The 20166-nt window shown below is 40.0% G+C and overlaps 1 protein-coding gene across 2 annotated transcripts in view; it reads right to left on the bottom strand.

Moving 5' to 3' along the window:
• Positions 1-1178: 1178 nt before the first annotated feature.
• Positions 1179-20166, bottom strand: part of MED13L (mediator complex subunit 13L) — a 402047-nt gene continuing 383059 nt past the window's right edge. For both annotated transcript variants that reach the window (XM_006266403.4, XM_059713565.1), the window contains 6 exons: positions 19167-19325; positions 17645-17821; positions 12253-12404; positions 6763-6924; positions 4418-4530; positions 1179-4026 (listed from right to left, as the gene is read on the bottom strand). In XM_006266403.4, the coding sequence (XP_006266465.1) occupies positions 3894-4026; positions 4418-4530; positions 6763-6924; positions 12253-12404; positions 17645-17821; positions 19167-19325 (896 nt within the window). In that variant the 3' untranslated portion in view covers positions 1179-3893. The remainder of the gene's footprint in view (positions 4027-4417; positions 4531-6762; positions 6925-12252; positions 12405-17644; positions 17822-19166; positions 19326-20166) is intronic.

Below are 20166 nucleotides of genomic sequence, written 5' to 3'. Positions count from 1 at the left end.
GCAGGTATAGGTACATTTGGACTGTTTCAAAAGGGCAGCAGTTATGTTGTAGCAAAGAATAATGCAAATGTAGCAAAAACATTCCAGCTTTAATGCCAACTTTGAATACTTTAAAGGTAAATGGAATTCCCATGCAGGTTACTATCACATATCTTCTATGTGGGATCTTAAAAACCAAAGTGAGGTGTCCATCTTCTTTGCAGTATACCATGGTACTTTCTGTAATAGGAGTGCGTGCGCGCTTTCTTAAAAGCACACACTGCTGTGCAGTGAGTTGTGTTGCGAATCAGTGCTGTCGTCTACCATAGACATGGTTCCATTTTAGTTATTTTACACATGCAAGATGACCCCTTAGGTTTTAATTCATACTTGTCTCCAAACATTAAAATGACGCACAAGAATACATTTAATTTGGAGTTTGTACAGGATTTGGTTCTAAAGATGATATTTAAAGAATGCCACCAGATATGCCCTCTTCCCATGCATAATGTTGCAATAGAAAATCCGTTCGCATTTACTCTTAAAAGTATTGCCACCGCCCCCATAGCACCAGGAAATGACGCCTCTACCACAAAGAACAAGCCTTCCGTTAAAATTCTTTTGAAAAAGGGAGCTAACTGCAGCTCTGAACAAACTGTATTACCCTGAAAATAGGCTTAAGAAGCCTGTGTACTACCTGATGCACACCGCACCATACCAGGCGAGGTGGATGATATGCTTGTGTTGGAGACACTTCTGTCAGTAGATTTACCTCTAAAGTAAATCAGTCTTAAAAGTACATATTGTACTCTTTAAATGGGTCTCAGCTCTATTTACATTGCTTGTATGAAACCTCATACACTATGAGTACATATTAACACAAAATCAGCCCCCTCAAGGCCAGTGATTCTCAGCCAGGATACCAGGGCACCCAGAGGTGCCATGAGATCCTTTTAAGGGAACCATGAGGTGTGACGAGATAGGCAGATAAGTGCAGGCTCAGGCTCATACTCAATCCGCGCCTGGCCAGTCTCCCGCCCCCACTGCAAGGAGGTAAGCATTGTAATAAATAAGTTTGTTTTGTAAGTGGGGTGCGCCAACCAATTCATAAAATTTATGGAGCCTAAAAAGGTTGAGAACCACTGCTTTATGATAATAGTTAGAGACTGCAATAAAAAGAATAAAATTCAACTCGTAAGTTTCAGTAATTCAATAATTTATTCATCTAAAAAAGTGTGTAAAAGTATATAGCTCTCATCCACAAGGTATATATGAATGACATTTAAAATGGAGGTCTTTATTATTATTGTTTCTTTTTATCAAAGTCTTTTTAGTGTACTGTACCAGCGATATACTGTAGATTTAAAATGAACTTCACATTTTTTTTTGTTTTCTTTCAAATTGTTGGCTATATATAAAAGAAGCTCACTGCAAAATGCTCGGAGAAAAAAACAAAACAAAGAAATTCAGAACTCCCCAGAAATGTACAGCTTTTACATTTAAAAAAGGTTCTGAAATATACATACAAGCATGCTGGACATTCCCCGCCCCCTCCCTCCCTCTCCCTTTAGCTCAAACAACTGTAATAATAATAATTCTGATTTCAGCATGATTTCCAAAATTAGAAATAAAAAAAAAATAAAATAACTTTTTCACTCTGTAGGAAAGCCAGGGCTTGTACATTTCAGATTAATTCAGTAAAAAACTCACAAGTAAAATAATGCATATTTAAGGGAAATATTATACAGACTTTTTCACACTGAAGTACATAAGATTTTTCTTTAAAATCTATTGCCATTCATTTATTTTGCACAAAAACGTATAAATATGTCACCAGCTTCTCTTAACTTAAAAAAATTAAATAAAAAGATACCAGATGAAAACTACTCCTTGCTGCCCTTTTTTATTTTAAATTTTGCTTAGAACCGGGTTTCTGGGGAAGAAAAACCCCTAGATAAAAACAGCCTATTAAAAAACAAAACAAAACAAAATAATAATCCAAAGTTCAGATGAATCCTGGGAACAAATAACCCCAAAGTGGTAAAAGATTACAAATGTCTACTTTACATTTTTTCCTCCCCAAGTTAGATTTTTTATACAAGTTTACAATCTTCATCTTTTATGCTCTTCAAAAGGCCTTGAGAATTTTCTTTTCTGATTAAGAAAAAATAGTACTGCAATATTTTTAAAGTCAATTTTACACTGTACACATTAGATACAAATGCTTTTTGATATCAGATTTTTTTTTACCTATACATTGCAAAGACACACCCACATGGGTAGTTTGAAGCAGAGAATGAAATTATCCATTTACAGATTACTCCTCTGCCTTCACCTTCCCATCCACACAAGTGTTTTTTTTTTATATAATTTGTTTTAAATGTTACATTATCTCAAGAAAAATATTTTTTAAAATCATAGAATTTCATTTTTTTAACCAGAACATGAAAGTCTTTTGGAAGAACTTTAAAATTTGTAGGATTTTCTCCATAGATAACTAGAACGCCCAGCCTGATCAAAGTGCCCTGACCCCTCATAAGGAAGTCCATGCCTGCTGCACAGTGCAAGAACAAACATTAGAAAAGGGAGTTTAAATATAAACCCCTTGAAGCCTGGAATGAAGGAGTCATAAAAATACTTCAATTAGCCATTAACCTTTAAAAATGGCAATCATTTTACTAAACAAAGTAACTTTTCCACCACAGTGGCATAACTTCAAGTACTAATTTAATGATAATAATTTTAAAAATTATTTCTTTGAAATAATATTCCTATAGTCAGAAAAAATACACCAGATTTGTAACTGATTTAGTGTAAACAAACAACCAAAAAACCATATTTTTGGATATGTACATGGACTAGTCTGCCCAGATCTGTGGGTGACTTGGGTTTCAGTAATAGTTTTCTAGCATCATTAAATTCACTGGAAATATATCTCAATCATAGCTCTACAATAGATTCATTTACCACTTTCAATTTGCCCTTAAATTGGGCTTTAAAGTATTCTCCGTCCCCATCCCTCTCTCTCTTCTTCCACCTGGTAGTGTTATCCTTCATTAAACACCGGTCACTTCTTGCTTTAATCAGGCTAAACACAGTTGAGAATTCCTTAAAAAACATTGTGTTCTTACCAGAAAACGGTGACTATTTTGGAATTATTACTGTGCTCCCTATTTTGCAAATGTCTTCCTAACTGTGATTGTTATTAGCTCCATTCATGATTTCTAGGTCAGAAGAGTGAGAGGTATGTAGATATATAATCCTAATGCTGGAACTGAGCTGGGTTTTAGGATCATCTACTGTACCTGGTCCTTTATCATTTAAAACATAACCAAACCTAAAAATAAATAAACAAAATTAAAATATCTCCAGACCATTCACATCTATATGGACAGGTAACAAATGCATGCATTCATCCCAATCCACTCTGACAGGAACTCCAGGTAGACAAAAAACTCCATTAATTATGAGAGACTATAACTGTTTCTTTTCTGTTAAGTCCCAGCTTATAATGATCAAAGAGCAAAATTACCTTTGGACAACCCAACCTGGTCACTACAAGATTTGTACTTGTAGGGCTGAAACTGCTCTTAAATTATAAATCAGAGTTCCCAATGCAAAAGACATTGTCTTCATGTTCTTCTTTTTCACACTGACCAGTAATTACTGGGCCACCAAACTAACACTGGCTTGAGGTTACTGTATAATTACTGTTTCTTGATTGAAGCTGCCAGAGATGTCAATGGGTAGATTAGTTTTAAACACTGAAGAATTCACGTGTGCTTATGGAGGAACAGAAGTACAGCACAGGACTGGTCTGAAGAGAAGCAAAGTTGTGACTTTTGCAGACTGTGGCACGTTTCTCAGATTGAGGGGAAAATAAAGCCAGAGGAACAAGTGCTTTTTATTGTCTATTAAAGTATATTCATGATGGCGTTGTACAACTGCGTGAGCACCACAAAGTGAACAGGAAGGCAGGAGCTGCGATCCTGAGTGGCAGGGTTGCATGTGAGCCAGGACAGTGCGTTGTACTGCTCCAAGACAAACCTGCAAAGGAGAAAGAAAAATTAGAAGCATATTCCTACTTGAGGTTACTGTTTTTTAAAAAGGTATTCCTGACTTGCACACAAAATACACGAGAAGAGGAAGGAGATTTGGCTGTAGAACTCTGATGATTTTTTTGGCAAATACCAAACTTACCAAACGGTTTTGGCCAACCCAAAACATTTTGAATTCAGAAAAGGAATTGGAGGGAGGGTGGAAGAGTATGGCTTCTCCTTTGGTGCCCACAGGGGTCTGGATACATACAACCATTGAGTATTGAAAAATAAGGAGTTGAGTCTATATGATAAATTGAAATGACCCCTCAATGTTTCAGCAAATACTTTGTTCTCATCGCCTTAGGAAGGCAAAAAATTCAAAGCCTGAAAGGTGTTACCTCAAAACATCTGATGTTGTTTTTGAGTCGAGCGGGTGGGGAACCCTCTGAGAGTTCCTAGCTGGGAGAAGTTCATCTGTCTGAGCTACAGAGATATGGTGATGCAGTGAGGCCTATGGAATGAGAAAGACAAATGTAACCATTTCTGTAACAGAAGTTTCTGCAGATTTTGCAATGGACACTGACTCTCAAGAACATTTTCAAATAAGCAGATAGTTACATGGTTGGACAAATTAAATGCTGGTTAGCTGGCTTTAGAGTCTAGGAGCTGGACAGACTTCTCAATTGAATCCCAATCTCTAATTTGATTCTTGCATGCATGTCTGATATGATTCCAAGGGTTTTTTGTTTTGTTTTTTGAAAGTCAGATGTCTCTGAAAAGCACGTTGGACCATGTTCCCTATGGCTGCAGGTACCAAAAAAAGTTACTTCAAGCAGTGAAAGGCAGATTTTGGGACCAGTTAGTACCAGGACTAACATCCAGTGCACTGCTGAATCTAGTAACGGGAGGTCTAAACTAGGGCTGGATAAATTTTTAAGGGAAAGCAACCAGTAGAAGTCTACAAAAAACGTTTTGTTTCTTTACATTAGATTTATAAGGTGGCTACAAAGCATAAACAGCTGACATGGAGGAGACTGAGATGCCTACCCTAGAATAATTTACAACCTGGGAGTTAGAGTTTTTACCCGAGAGATGAGACGTTTCACCTAAATTCCTGCTTTGAATCAGAGAGAGAGGATCTGAACCTGGGTCTCCCACAGCCCAGGTCAATATCTTAATCATATAATTAACCGTAATTATACGGCAAGCACCATACCTACGTTCAAAAGGCTGGCTTTGTGAAACTAGACCTTTTTGTTAAGAATGGCCAAAGATAAATCATTTAGTTCATAAAACAATGTTTTTTGGTCAACGAAAAACCATTTTAATATTTCAGTTTGGCTTCCAAACTGAAAAATCTATTTTTCTCTCAGTCTTAATTAAAGCCCAATATAGGTTTCAGGAAAGAGTGCAGAAAGGCTCTTTCTAGCCCCCATTTTTTTACGTAGCTAGGATTAAATCCCAATAGCTGTATTATTTATGTTAAACTTTTTAAGTTTAATTGTCACACAACCTGATCTCTAACTCTACCAATAGAGCATTTCACTTTTCATGCCACTTCAGAATTTGAGCTCCAATTTAACAACTCAAACCAAAAACATTCTTGGTGGAAAATCAGAATAGCTACAGAAAATAATGTTTGTTATTCAATGAGTAGCCTCTTTTAGTGAATGCTAAGCAGATACCCCTCTTACAGTATCAGGATGCTAAATTGTTGGATGTGCCAAATTTCAGCTGACACACAAAAGACAGTCCTTGAAATGATTAAACTTAAATGCAAGACCCATGCTTTTAGTGTTCTTTTGGACATCAATGCTTATCCTTGATAGTCAATCACCAGCCTTACACCTGTTTTTTTCCCTGATGAGGAAAAAACGGGAAATAATGGTTACTTCAACAGTAGAATTACAGGAATGAATGTGAGACCTTTGATAGGTAAAGAACCTCATGGTACTTCTAAGTTCAATTGTAATAAGGAAACAGCAGCAACCATGATTATTCCATGTGTTACTTGCTTAATTACTTGGAAGTTCTATTTGGGGTACATTATTCCCCCCGTTTCCCTGAACTTTAATTTGCATAGCTTTGCTCAGGAATGTAGCCGAATTACATACTAAGCAAGCAATTATAAAATTTGTCGGTACTTTGATCTTTTGTAATGGGTAAGTTTTAGATTATGATGATTATTTACATCACAAGACTGGGACTTATAGAAATATACACTAAAGGAACTGAGTCTATGTCTTGCCCATTCAAGTTTTCACACTGTGTCCATTGCCATACCAATTAGCCTAAATTTCTGGAGCTATTTAACTTGAATTTTTATTTTTTTGTATTAACCAAGCATGAGAACTGGTCCCTCTCCCTTAAGTTGCCCAAACTTTGGAAACTGACAACCAGTTCACTTCCCTTAATTTTGCAAAGAATGGGAGTGTTTCAGTGTTTTGAAGTAGTCCTATTCCATTGTGCACTTGCGTGGTGCAGTCCAGCATTATGAACATGAACCCTGCAGAGAGGGAGCTCAGATTTGGGTTGAAGTTACAGGAGGAGGCAGAGGCCCAAGAGGAAGAGGAAGTATTAATGGAAATACAGTCAACCACCTAATAGAACTGAAATGATAACACAACTATTGAATTTCAGACAATCATTTGAGATGCTGAGCAAAGTTAGGGCTCTTGAGGAAAACTGGGTATCTGTTTCCCCTCCCATTTCCTCCCTCCAAAGATAAGATGTTAAGACAAACCTTCAAGAAAAGGGGACACTGGTTTTGTGCCTGTGGACAGGATGACCAGAACCACTGTGGAAGATTCTCAGCTTTGGCAGTTGATACAAAATATCCTAGAGCAAGAGGCTGCTGCTTCAGCTCTTCAGGGGCTTCTCTAGAAAGAAGACGTTCTCCCTGGCTCTGAAGGAGGGGGGGGAAACAAATCCAAAAGTGCATTATTAGCAAGAAAATCAATCTGTTCATTCATTTTTTCACTCTGTCACAGTTCCTTTTCTACCAACATCCACAGATATTCCCTGTTTACTCAGCCCTCAGTTTTGAATCCAATCTTGACTTGTTACCAATGAGCTATCACGATAATTTTAGGCTTTGCAGCACCTTTCCACTAGCTATTAATAGAGCTTTGTCAGACCAAACTATTTCATGCATATACCCTCATCTCTGGTAGTTGTGTTCTTCAGGGTTATGTTCAGGACCACATCGGGTCCCTAAAGAAAGAGCAGGACATCTGAAGTGAAATTCATTTATTACAGGGCCTAACATCATGAAACTGAGCTTCTATGTAGGTAAATGGGTTTTAATCCTGGAGGCAGCTGTTCTCTATAGCAGGGACGAGCAATTATTTTGGGCTGAGGGCTGCTTACCGAGTTTTGGCAAGCTGTTAAGGGCTGCATTTCCCTTTCTGGCGCAGGGAAGTAGGAACAGCCCCATGGTCCCAGGCCAGAAGCCTCTGCTAGGCAGAGGCTTCTGGTTGTGGGGGGTGAGGCTGGGCAGGCCTTGCTGCTGGGTCCTGCTGCCACCTTCCTCTGGGTCCTACTGCTCCTGGCTCTTGTCATTTTGGCAGGCAGCCAGGAGCAAATAAATATTAATTTTCTAACTTTTTGGGGGCCCTGCAGGCCGATTAGAATGACCTGGCAGGCCAGATCCAGCCCCCAGGCCATATTTTGCCCATTCCTGCTCTACAGGCTCTCTGAAACTGTAAATGGAAAATGATAATAAATGTATACATTTTCCATGTGTAGAATCTAATTATTGTGTAATTATTTTACATTCAGGGTTATCTTATATTTAGGTAAATATGGTAGCTTTCTGACACTGACGTGAACCAATTTTATAGACAACTGAATGTGTGATGGTAAAACACCCAGTTTGATCAATGTGCTATGAAGCAATATCTTAAAAACTGTGTAATGGCCTGAACTTGGCATCAGCAAATTGTGGCCAAAACTGTCTCCTCCAATACCAATATGCTAGTAAAGACTATTAACTTGGTGTTTGTACATGAGGCTTCTTTTCACTGGAATGAATAGTTCAACTATAAAAGCAAGGTTGACATCTTCCCATCTGTGACTTAGGGGAGGAAGGGAATGCAGGATAGAGACAGCAGTCTGACTACTCAATTGTAAAGTTTGTTTAAAAAAAAAAGTCCAATATTGAAATATTTTAGCTTACATTACCCTCTTTATAAGCTCCCTGCATCATCACATTACTGAATGGACAAGAAACTTTCTAAAACTGATAGATTGCCTGGTCTTGCTAAAGATGATAATTGCATGTTTTAACCTGTAACAAGGTACTTGCTAAAGGCGAAGGTCTCTACAAGTATTCTTCCTCGATCACTTCTTATTCCTTCCACAAATTCAAGGAAGGTTATCAAGCGAGCTGAGAAATACTCTAAACTGAACCCTATCACCAAACAGCCTACTAAAGCAATACACCTTTTGATTCCGGAGGGGGAAAAACACCCATCAGATCCCACTCAACCCAAACTTGTTTAATAATGAAACGTTCAACACTGGCTTTTGAAGCAGCCTTTTATCCAGTAGTAATATCTCATTCAGGCATCAAAGAAAGTTAAACGGCCCATAAAAAAGTGGTTATGCTTGGAGAAGGCTGCAGCCTACCTGGCTGCAGGCGCTTGGAAAATCCAACAGCAGACCTTGAAACTGGCTGCCGAGCAGCTGGGCTCATACTGGTAAAATGCAGCAATCAATTAATTATGGGTTACATGGGTGAAGGCTTGACCTTCCCTGACCCAGAAGGTAATGATCACACGCTGTTGCTTTTTTAAAAACAAAAATTACACCTCAATTACCAGGCCCTTGTTAATGGTTAAATGGAATTACTATGACAGGTTCACCCAGAAAAGATCTGTCCAGCTTTCCAAGCTTGCTGGTCGTTAACATTATGGCACTGTTTTTACGTCAGTTTGACAAGAGTTTCCATTGAGGGTGAACAGTATAAAATGTCTGAAAAACCCACTGTAAAATAGTCTGAAAATTCAATAAACATGAGAAAGAAATCTACTGTTTGGTGCTCAGTGGCAGGAATGGATGGCTCTAGGAATGGGTAAAAGGATTTGGAACTTTTCCTCTTCTGTTTGTCAGTGTAAAACAACCCAGTGATTGAAGTTTGTAACTAACAGTCCTTTGAGAAGTGAAATGGAGGATAAGTCTGTAGTGAACATGCATCAAGATCACTAACTACTAGAGCTGTGTGAAGCTTCAAGTGGCGATTCGATTTGGAGAATCGGCCCGATTTGGTGGCCAAATCTCCAAATCCGAATTGAATCAAGGGACCAATTAAAAGGTCCACATTCATTCAGAGAGCTTTGATGATTCGGGCAGTCCCCAGTGGCTGCAGCAGGGAGCTGGAGTCAGGCTCGGTGCTGGTAAGTAGGGGGTAGGGGGCGTGGGGGAGGGGAGAGGGGACCATGGGGGGGGACTGCCAGCCCCCAGACCCCGCCTGCTCCCCCAGCCCCCCAAACCCCGCCTGCTCCCCCAGCCCCCCCATGGCTGCCCCACCCACCCCAGCTTCCGGTACTTTAAAAAAAAGCCCCACTCACTGGGTGCTGCCGGGTGGGGGGTGATCCCTGCTGTCCCCCACTGCCCCATGCTGCATGGGGGGGCTCTGCATGAGCCCTCCTGACCCCCCCCTTGCTGCCTCAGCCCCCCCTTGCTGCCCCACAAGGGCCAGCTCCGGCCCTTTAAGAAAAAAAGAGAAAAACCCTGGGACTCATTGCTCCTGCAGCAGCCTTGGGGGGCTCATGCAGAGCCCCCCATGCAGCGTGGGGCATGGGAGGCAGCAGGGATCACCCCCCGCCTGGCAGAAATGGTCCAGGGGGGGGTCCCTTTTTTTTGTCTTAAAGGGCCAGAGCTGCAGTGGGCGGGGCAGCCATGGGGGGGGCTGGGACAGTGGGGGGGGTCAGGGGGCTCATGCAGAGCCCTCCATGCAGCATTGGGCAACGTGGGGCAGCGAGGATTGTCCCCCCACCTGGCAAGTCAGGGCTTTTTTTCCCCCCAAGTACCAGGAGCTAGGGCGGGTGGGACAGCCATTGCCAGGCTGGGAGAGCGGACAGGCGATGGGCCTGGGTAATTCAGAGATTTGGAGATTCAGCAGTAGCTGAATCTTCAAATCAGATTCGACCAAATTAATTCAGGACAGTGATTCAAATTACTGAATCGAATCACAGTCCCCCAAATTGGCTGAATCTGAAGTGAATGCTAGCTACTTCACACACACCTACTAAATACACACTACAATTGGCACTTTGGCAACAATGGCAAGGAAATTAAATTATCTTGTCTTCTCATGGAGATGATTCATTAAGATGTCAGTTGAGGCACACTTGTACCAGGGAAATATGGCAAGCTTAAGATGTAGCTGTACCTGTTCTTTGAATAAACAAAGGGCTTTAAATGTCCAGACTGCCAATTTGGCACATTTTCCAACATGAAAATCACTGACTTTGGGGTAGATTGAATGTCTCTAATAGAGGAAAACAGTCACATTTTGAGCATTATGCTACTGTGTCACAATGAATGAATCAGTAGCATTCAAACACTGCTCTGGACTTTATATCATACCAGATTTACAATTTCTCTTCTTTTAAAGTAAAAAACCCCAGCCCATCACTGGTTAGGAAGTGAATAGATTGCCTGATTCTAAGCATATACACTGATTGTTAAAAAGCAACCTAAATGTTCTAGTGGGCAGATTAATCTCCATTAATTTAGATTATTTATAAAGTTTTGACTAAAAAATTCTTAATTTTTTTTTTTGCTACATATGTTTCAGCTTCAACCAACACTTTCTGAATAAAAGCCTTCTTGCTGCCAAATTACAAATGCAATACCTGCAGTTTCTGCATGTTTGTCATGGAAAGGATTCTGATGGGCATAAACAAAAACACCAGGAAGTCTCTTACACAACAGAGACAGCGTGAGGAAGAGCCCTGCCAAACTCGCTTCAAGATTAGGCTAAATTTAATTCAACAGTCAACAATTCTTTCTTAAATTATCAAAATATAATTTGCATTTTAAATAAGCATTGATGCTGGAACCAGCTTCTCAAAAGCCACTTGAAGCAAAAAATAACTTGTAAGCAGCATGAGCCCAAGACTAATATTTTACTGAAGAAACAACATTTGCATAAAATTCCAGCACCTGCAGAGTTTATGGTCTGACAAAAGTTATTGTTAGGAGAAATAATCCACTCAGCGGTTTATCTTTGAAAAGACTTCACAACCAGCTCAGGTCTATAACTGCTTTCTCAAATCCAACTGGCTGATACCAGCAACAGGTACACCCCAATATAATTTAGCAGAACAAAAAGGCACTGTGCCAAATCAGCTGGCTTTACACTAGAACTGGGGTGGGCAAAATGGTGGATCCAGGAGGTGGCCAGACTCCATTTCTCAGCAGCAGCCAGTTTCTACGGAGACCCCAGGGGTAGTGGGGCCATAACAGCATGGGGTAGGGTTTCCATGCAGACCGACCCAACCAGTGCTGGTAGGGCACATGGCTGGGCGGGAGCTGCTCCAGGGCTGGGGCCAGGGACAGTGATAACAGCACAGTTTGGAGCTGGGGCAGAGCCGCGATCTGCTGCCTGCATGTCCCTGCCCAGGGTGTGCAGGCAATGGATCGCAGCTCTGTCCTGGCTCCAGCCCATACTGTCACCACCCCAGGATCCTGGCCCTGGCCCCAGCCCCAAAGCAGCTACCCGCACAGCCGCGTGCCCTGCCAGCACCACTTGGGTTGGTCTGCAACTTGAGACCATTGCTCCTTGCTCTGTCATCTGCCACCACTGAGAACAGTCTAGCTCCATCCTCTCTGTAACCACCCTTCAGGTAGTTGAAGGCTGGCATTAAATCCCCTGGAGTCTTCTCTTCTTTAGACTAAGCCCAGTTCCCTCAACCTCTCCTCATAAATCAGACATGCGGATGCCTGTAGATAGCAGACTGTGGATTTTCCTTAGCAAACAAAAGCTTTTGCAAATCCAGTCCCACAGTGACTCACTCTGGAGTGGGCAACATAGATAAATACAAGGCTGGAGCATATTCTAGGATGGTATCTAGCTAACACCTTCATTTTTTGTTAATAAGAATGGTTTTTCCTCTGTTGATACTGTCTGCTGTTGGTTTGGTCAATTTTCAAGACCTACAGAAAAGGCTATGTTGGAGTATGACTGTGTTTATGTGTGTGCATCCTGAAAGATAGAGATCCTTACCCTACTATGCTGGAAGTGAGATCCCACTCCAATCCCAGGAGAGCCAGGAGAAGGAACTGGGGAAGAATTTGGAGAAGAGTGAAGATTCCCTGTGATTAAAATTCCAATGTCATTGTCCATGTCCTCTGGGAATGGGAGGTCAAACATGTCATCTGAAAGAAAAAAAAGAAAGCACCACCTTTAATCTGCTGTGCAGTTAAAAAAAAGACTTGAGTGTTGTTTACTGAGTCTAACATACATTAGACACCAAGTCCTTTTCCAGGATGCTGTTGAGACATCCTTGAGCTATACACTGAAAAAGCTGCCAAAGGTAAGCAGTACACATTTCATTATTTTACCCCACTTAGTCAGCCCTTTTCACTTCAGTACTGGAGAATTAAAAATAAAAGTAAGCTTGACACAGTGGCTGATGTCTGCTAAAATTCTGTATTTTAGTGCGGGTCATATATGGACCAAAAAGACTACTTTTTGTGAAATCAGCTTGGTAGCAATCCAAATGGATGTAGTTTAGATCAAAATGAATTGCATCTCCCAGCAGTTGGCCACTGGGTGCTCTCAGCAATCTAACAATCAACAATATATTTGAAATAGGTAAAATGTAATTAAAATGTACATCTAAAGTTACCCACAGCAAGCACTGCACTTCTAAGTATGCTTGAGTGGTAAAGGCCAGGGCTTCTGGAAACTGTTCACAATACCTTGTCCTGTGACCTATCCAACCAACTTTAAGGCTAGGGACAGACAGTCAAAAAGTCTCAGCCTGAACTGATTCATTATTTGCCAGTTAGTTTAATCTGGCTAGGCACAATCAGTTTTGTAATCAGACAGACATCCCAAAAATGCACGGATATGCCTGCAGTGGGTCAGGCTAGAAGCCATGGGGTGCTAGAGCAACCCTCCCTTCCCTTCTACAGGACTGAGCTGAGTTGGGGGGGGGGGGGGGGGGGGGACGGTGTGGCCAGGGCCTGGCAGAACACTGTAATTAGGGAGGGATTTCCCCCCCCCCCATCAGCATTTAACACCCCATAAGAAAACAAAGCCTCTTTCATTACAAGCTCTTCTTAAATAGCTTTTTCCAAAGGAAAATGCACACCAGCCTCTGGCTTCTTTACTATTCATTCCATCCAGGAAGAGCACACACTATCTGCAGATGCTTCCTCAGCCTGACAAAGGTTTTTTAAACCCAAAAGCTTGCTAAGAAAATTTTTCCAAATATTTAGTTAGTCTAATAAAAGATACCAGATTTACTCAAAGAACCTTGTCTGCCTTTTCTAAAGGAAGGAATGCAGGGACATTACCACCTGAGCTGCTGATTACCTTCAAAAAGCCCTAAGCGAACACTGTCCTATCTGCCTTACACAGCATTAGATAGCATACCACTTGCTGGCTACAGTCTGTGCTATGGGAGAGAGGAGGAAGGGATTTCTGCTTAAGCAGTGAGTGGTGAGAGGTGGAGAGGGGAGCATGGGGAAGCCAGCAGACCCTGCTGTGCCTGTAAGTCTCTGTTCCCTGGCTGGAGCTCCAGCAGAGGGGAGGGGCCAGCTCTGCTGTGGAGCAAAGAGCCCTGCCCAGCCCAGAGAGCATGCTGGGAAGCTGGGGGTATCTGGTTTATTTTAAACCAGCAAAGGGTCTGGGACAAATATTGCATAAACCAGTATGACCCAAATCAGACTACCTTCAACCAGGTTTATCTCATACTGGTTTTAGCCATTTTCAAACTAGTTTATGTGCACTGAACATCTGTTTTGTTACAAGTTTAAACCAGTTTCTGATCACTTAAACAGGTTTATGTGTAATATCTGTCCCCAGCCTAAGGGTACTGCCCCAAAAGTTAAATACAAATCAGTGCTAGGGTAGCAGAATCTATAATCTTCTAAAATACAAGTGAGCAAATTAACTGTATAATCATTTTATCACTATATGTCATTTTGCTACGACTGTTTTTAATGGTTTGCTTTAACTTACCTCTCGGACCAAAAGAGAAAACATGGAAACCTGAGAAGTTTTACTGGTTTAGCTCTTAAAAATTAAATAACGCGTTCATATCACTATTGTACTCTAGACCATACCAAATGATATGAGGGCACAAGGAAATCCTGGATTATTAGAAGAGAAAGGATAGTTTACAGCAGATTTCCACACCCCTCACCACCTGCTTGGAGAAAGGCCCATTCCTCTGTAACTGGATTTGCTCCCCAGGTGGAGCAGAATAAGGAATTACCAGCGGAAGGTTTTTTTTAATCACTTCAACAAAAAAGGCTCTAGTGCAGTAAAGAGAGTCCATACCTAAATAATGCCCTAATATTATTTTGCCATTTATGCATTTGCTGTGGTTGCTACAGGAATGTGACAAGACACCAAGTGGAAGCTGGAGATCATACAGTTAAGAGGAAAGTAGCCAGTCTGTAAAATATACTCTTAAGGTGAGTTCATTCTTAGGAGATTTTGGAAGTAGTTGGGGAAAAAAAATCATTGGTTTTGAGAAAACATCTTATTTCTTTAATTAAAAAAAAAAATCACCTCTCAAGGGCTTTAGTTGGTATATAGACATTTTCTCATGTAAGTCAACAGTCTGAATAGGTTGGGTCCTAATGTCAAATCCACTTAAACCAGAGCTGCCATACCATCTGACAAAGTAGGCTAACACCTATGAAATCTATGCCTCTGTGAATCAGTTAGTCTCTAAGGTGCAATACTGCCCTGTCAGACTAACAGCTAACTACCCTTCTTTGAACCCCCATGAGGCTGTAACTGTCACCCACATCACACAATTCCCATCACAAGTTGTCTTTCCTTTGAGTCTCAACTCAGAAGATAAAATGGACACTGAGAATGTTTGTTCTCCAGAACATGAATATGCCATACTGGCTAGACAGGAAAACTAGAATTATAAATCTTCATCTTCCTATTTTTTCTATGGCAAAAGAAAGCAGTTTAATTTTCTAAGCTGACAGCCCAGTCTGTTGTTTCACTTAATTTCAAATAAAGACACCAGAATAGTTGTTGATTTTCAGTACCCGTTCTTTTTAGCCAACAGTTGATTTTAAAAGGAAATGTTCCATCCATTTATATCTACGTTTATATAATTATACATTACTTAATTGCTGGTGAAGATCATAAAACAATCTTAGTCCTTTTTGACTTCCTGGTGGGAGGAGAAACCTTAACTCTTTTGCAAAAATTCGTACTGCTACTTTGAATTCTAGGGGTGTGTCCATGTCAATCGGCAGCTTGCCAAAACAAGTCCTCCATAAATATGGGAAGGATCTCTCTGATGACTGAACCACGTTAGAAGTACTTTTTGGAGCCCACAACAGATGCAGTTCTGGCAGGCTACCTTTGTTTGCTCTCTAGAATCTTTTAGACTATAAATTTGATTTACCTGGAGTTCTCTGACAGATGGCAATCCGTCTCTTTTAAAATACTCTTGATAGTTGTTTGCTAAACTCAATTGAGCCTGTACACTTTTCTTTGCCATAAAAAGGGAGGGACTGATGTTACTTTAAGGTTTTAGAGAGACTGAAACAATTTTGCTTACAGGCCTCAAAACAGTGTTGACTTATTTTTTGAATTTAGCTTGTTTATGGCAATATGCTGGAAAAGTGTCAACAAATAAGTTATGAAAGCATATTCTCATTGTTCAGTTGATAGAAAGACAAATTATGATACCATGACTGATTCAGATGATGGAAAGTTACAAGAGTAAAAAACAAGGAGGAAAACATTACATTAAACATCACCATATATTTTCAAGATATTTTTCTTACCCAGCTTTTTCAGGTAACAGAGGCACTAACAAACAGACTGATGATCTTTACAAGAAGGTCAGGACTACTACAAAAATTCTCTGCTGTGGGTGTACACAGAGAATAAGGGAAGCCCAAATGCATTAATTAGAACAAGAGCCATTTATCCTGTTTTTATAGGCCAGAGTAATGGCACTGTATAGTAAATATATTTCTAGGTAGCTCTGCATATTCTTTAAAATATACAGTTGAAAGCAGAGAGAGAGTTTGTTAATACTTCATTGCTACACATGTGGTGTTTGAAAATAAAGACTATAATTAACAAATCCCTTTCATTCAGATTAAATGAAAAAAAACAAGAGTACTTTTTGTCTTGGACTACTTGCAATAATTTGAAGCTGGCTTACTGTGTTTGTGTGTGTTCAAACCCACATGGGCTGGTTATTTTCCTTCATCTTCTGCAGAGAGCATTAGATGGCAAAAACACTAAATTAATCTAGTTTATTAACTTCCCTCCTACAACCTCAGTAAACAAAACAGAACTAACGTCATGCTCTGCTTAGCATCCAAGCCACAAATAAGATGCCTAATAGCTTAGGAGGCAGTTTAATTATTAAACACCAAACAGAGTTAAGAAAATTAAATTTAGCACCATTTTGGAAAACGCCAGGTCCTGTACCTGATTCTAATTAGCATCTGAAGCATTAAAGGCCAGGTTAATGCAGGTTAAATATTTGTAAGCACTGCATTTGGTCAGGATTCTGGGGCCTTGAAAAGACAGCTGCATCTGTATTGAGGAATAGCTTCCCCTTCATGAGGCCCACTGAAATTCCAGGAGAGGTAGATCAAAGGCAGCTACTTCATTAAAAATAGAGCAAGTATTTCTTTTCCATACTGTAATTTCCCCTTTAATATTTTTATTGTAAGTTTTTTTGTAACTATCCATTTAAATTGTTTTAAAGTCGTTTTAAGACCCTTTTCAATATAAGTTAGAAGAAAAATTATTTGATAAAGTATTAAACTAATCCTGCTGATTCAATACATAACAGGCTGTGCCCACTCTTCTTGTTTCCTATGGGGCTGGTCTTATTTGCCAAAATTATACTTTAAAAAAAACAAGATCCTCTTTATGCAACTTATATATATGGCACTATTGTTTTAATTATCTGAATCTTTTTAATTAAAATATTGTCCCAATCAACTAAAGGGAAATATGCAATTAGGATACAGTAGCTATAAAGTCACAACAGGAAAGAAAATTCCATGTTACAGGTAAAAAAAACAAACCAAATCCAGACTATCTGCAGTTTTGCCTTCACAGCCATTTATATATTGGGCCACTTAAAAAAGTTCAATTTGCTTGCTGACTTGTCAGAAGGGAGAGGTAGTCTATAAGGTACAAATCTATCTTGCCTTCTGCTTGTCAGAAGAAAACATGGTTATTGGCTAGGTTACTAAAGAGGCTGCTCAGAAAGATACTGTTTTCCACCACTCCCATCAGAGTTATTCCTATTCAAATTAAAGTGTTTTGTGACCAGTGTACAATTAGTCTCTCCATAGTTTCGGTGCTGTCAGACAGTTGCGCTCTAGACCTGTATTGTTAGTAAGCCATGGGCCTACCATACATGGCTCATGAGTGAACTTACCATTGTTGGGGCTGAATCCATCTTCATTGGGATAATGTGCTGGAGCTACCTGGATAGTGGCAGAGGTTGGAAACACCAGGATGTGTGTACAAGAAGCATCCTGAGGGGTATTCAGCTGAGATGACTGCAGATTCAGTGCAGTACTGCGCCCAAACACTGATCCCATAGTGACAGCATCTTTCAGGACAAAAATACAGGGGAAACCGTTTATAGTCTTTCAGGTATGAGTATTATCTTATATATGCTCTCTCGCTATATGTGCATTTAGTTAAGTTGTTGTGCATCTGACTTAGTTTGGCATTATAACATGATGGTTAAGATTTTTTTTAATTTTTAGTTTTAAAAGGATATTTACTAGTAAAAGCATTAAATTAAGGTGTATAGAGCTAAGTGTCACCTGAATTCTTACACTATAGCTCATTCCCCATTTATTTCTGTCAAGAGAGTTCTGTCCCTTTCCACTGCTTCTCAATGGGAAATGGACAAAGAGGAGAGATTTAAAAACCTGCCCCTCAAAATTAGATTTCTAAAGCAAGACATTTATTATTAAAATGCACCACCGCCTTTTGTTTAAAACTGGGTATTATTTGTATCATATAGCACCCCATGTTGGATGGCATTAAAAAGAGTAATTTGCCTCCCAGGTTTTGAGAAGCATTATATGAGGGTGAATGTTTTTAGAGCCATTGTAGTTTTTCTGTACCAGATCTTATTTTAGCAAAAAAATTTGACCTAATCTGCTCTTAATAATGATTTGTAAATTAAAAAACAAAATTAAAAAATATACAAAATGTCAAATGCAGGAGTTCATATCAGACAGAGAAGACATGCATACACAAAGAATGATGACAAAAAAACAAACTAAAACTATACTTCAAATGAGGCAAGGAAGAGGCAAAATACCATTAAAACTAATTAAAACAGGAAAACTTCAAAATAAAAAACTATTCCAGACTTAGCAACTGCTCTCAACTATCTACAGGGAAGCTTCACAAATGGAACTTCAATATGGTTTTCTAGTGGATGGCTGAACGTAACAATTTTTTTCAACAGTTTAGGAATATGAAAGCAGTGATGGCTTTCATTCTGGATTTCAATGAAATACACTCAACAACCCAGCCTAACCTCCCCTGCTCCAATTCCTTCATTAAAAATGTATTCCTAAAACAGAAATTTCTGCAGTCCTCCTTGCATCACAGTCTATATAGCTGTAACATTTTAACTGAGAATCTGACCCAGCTATTCTTCAGAGCATCATTTTCCCACTGAGCAAACCAGGACCACCATCCTTTTGGAAGTGACACAAAGCAGGTTCCTTCCTAGGAGCAAACTCCTCCAATGGACTTCATCTGCTACTATAGTACACTGGGCTGGTCCAAGCTGTACTTTATACTGCTCTTCCCATTTAAGCAGTGAAAGGTCTTCCAGCTTGGCACATTTCCAGTGTGGACTTCAGGCCAAAAGAAGAGGTCTTAGTAAGCATTTCTATCTGCTAGTGTTTTTGTAGTTGGCTGAAATTTACCTGGCATCACAACAAATGACCCCTGGGGCTCCATGGCAACCAGGCAGGCACTAAGGATAGAAGGAGAATCTGCTGATGAAATCCCACACATGCGGCACACCTCCTTTAGCTGTTTGCTGATTGTCTGCAGGGAACACTCCCCAAGGAGGATACTCCAGTCTGAAATGCAGAAATGCAAAATTAGCTTCAAGAGAACTGAATGGAAGCCTGGTTAACTATCAGAGTAATGTTTTTATTCTGTGAAATATGCCAGTGCTTGGGAGAAAATACTGCATGTTAGTAACACTTCCTATTTCAATAGCACCTCCTATCTAGAGATCTCAGTCACTAAAATGTTAACCCCTTTGAGATACAAAGCACCCCTTTGAGATAGAGAAATACAATCCCTATTTTACAGGCACAGGAGGAACAGGCACAGACTGTGACCTTGAGCAAGTCACTTAAAGTGATTGCATTAAAGTTAGGAACAGAGCCAAGGTCTACCGGAACTTGAACTTTAATCACTACAATACATTCCCTCTTATTGGGAAAGGAAAAGACCAGGAGAGCACCAGGAGAGATGTGGACAGGGATTTAGAAAATTATTGTTAAGTGTGTGCTGATTTCTGGTTTAGGAGATGTGGCTTCACTTGTTCTACTGTATCACCACTTAGAATACTTTTCAGTAACAAAACTAACAATGTTAGTATTAGCAAACTCTTAATTTCTAACATGGGCTTTTAAGTCAAATACCCCATCTTGTTGGGAGACGACAGTATTCCTCAGCTGTTGGTGCTGGATCCTTAAAGATTCATTCCCTTTGCTGTCATCTAAACCTCATCTCTTATCCCTAAAGTCTTACTTGTCTGCACAAGGATCCTACTGCAAAATAAGATCAGGTGTAAATTAGGTGTAGACACATTTATTCTGCACTGTGAACAAAAACAAAACCTGTAGTTTACTAAACCAGGGGATTTCTGGCATTGCATTAGAGACCTATTCTGCACTAAGAATAAGTGTG

This window comes from Alligator mississippiensis, chromosome 10 (assembly GCF_030867095.1).
Source record: "Alligator mississippiensis isolate rAllMis1 chromosome 10, rAllMis1, whole genome shotgun sequence".
Lineage (NCBI taxonomy): Eukaryota > Metazoa > Chordata > Crocodylia > Alligatoridae > Alligator > Alligator mississippiensis.
Note: the sequence above shows the minus strand (reverse complement) of the source record. Positions and strands in the feature narration are given on the sequence as shown.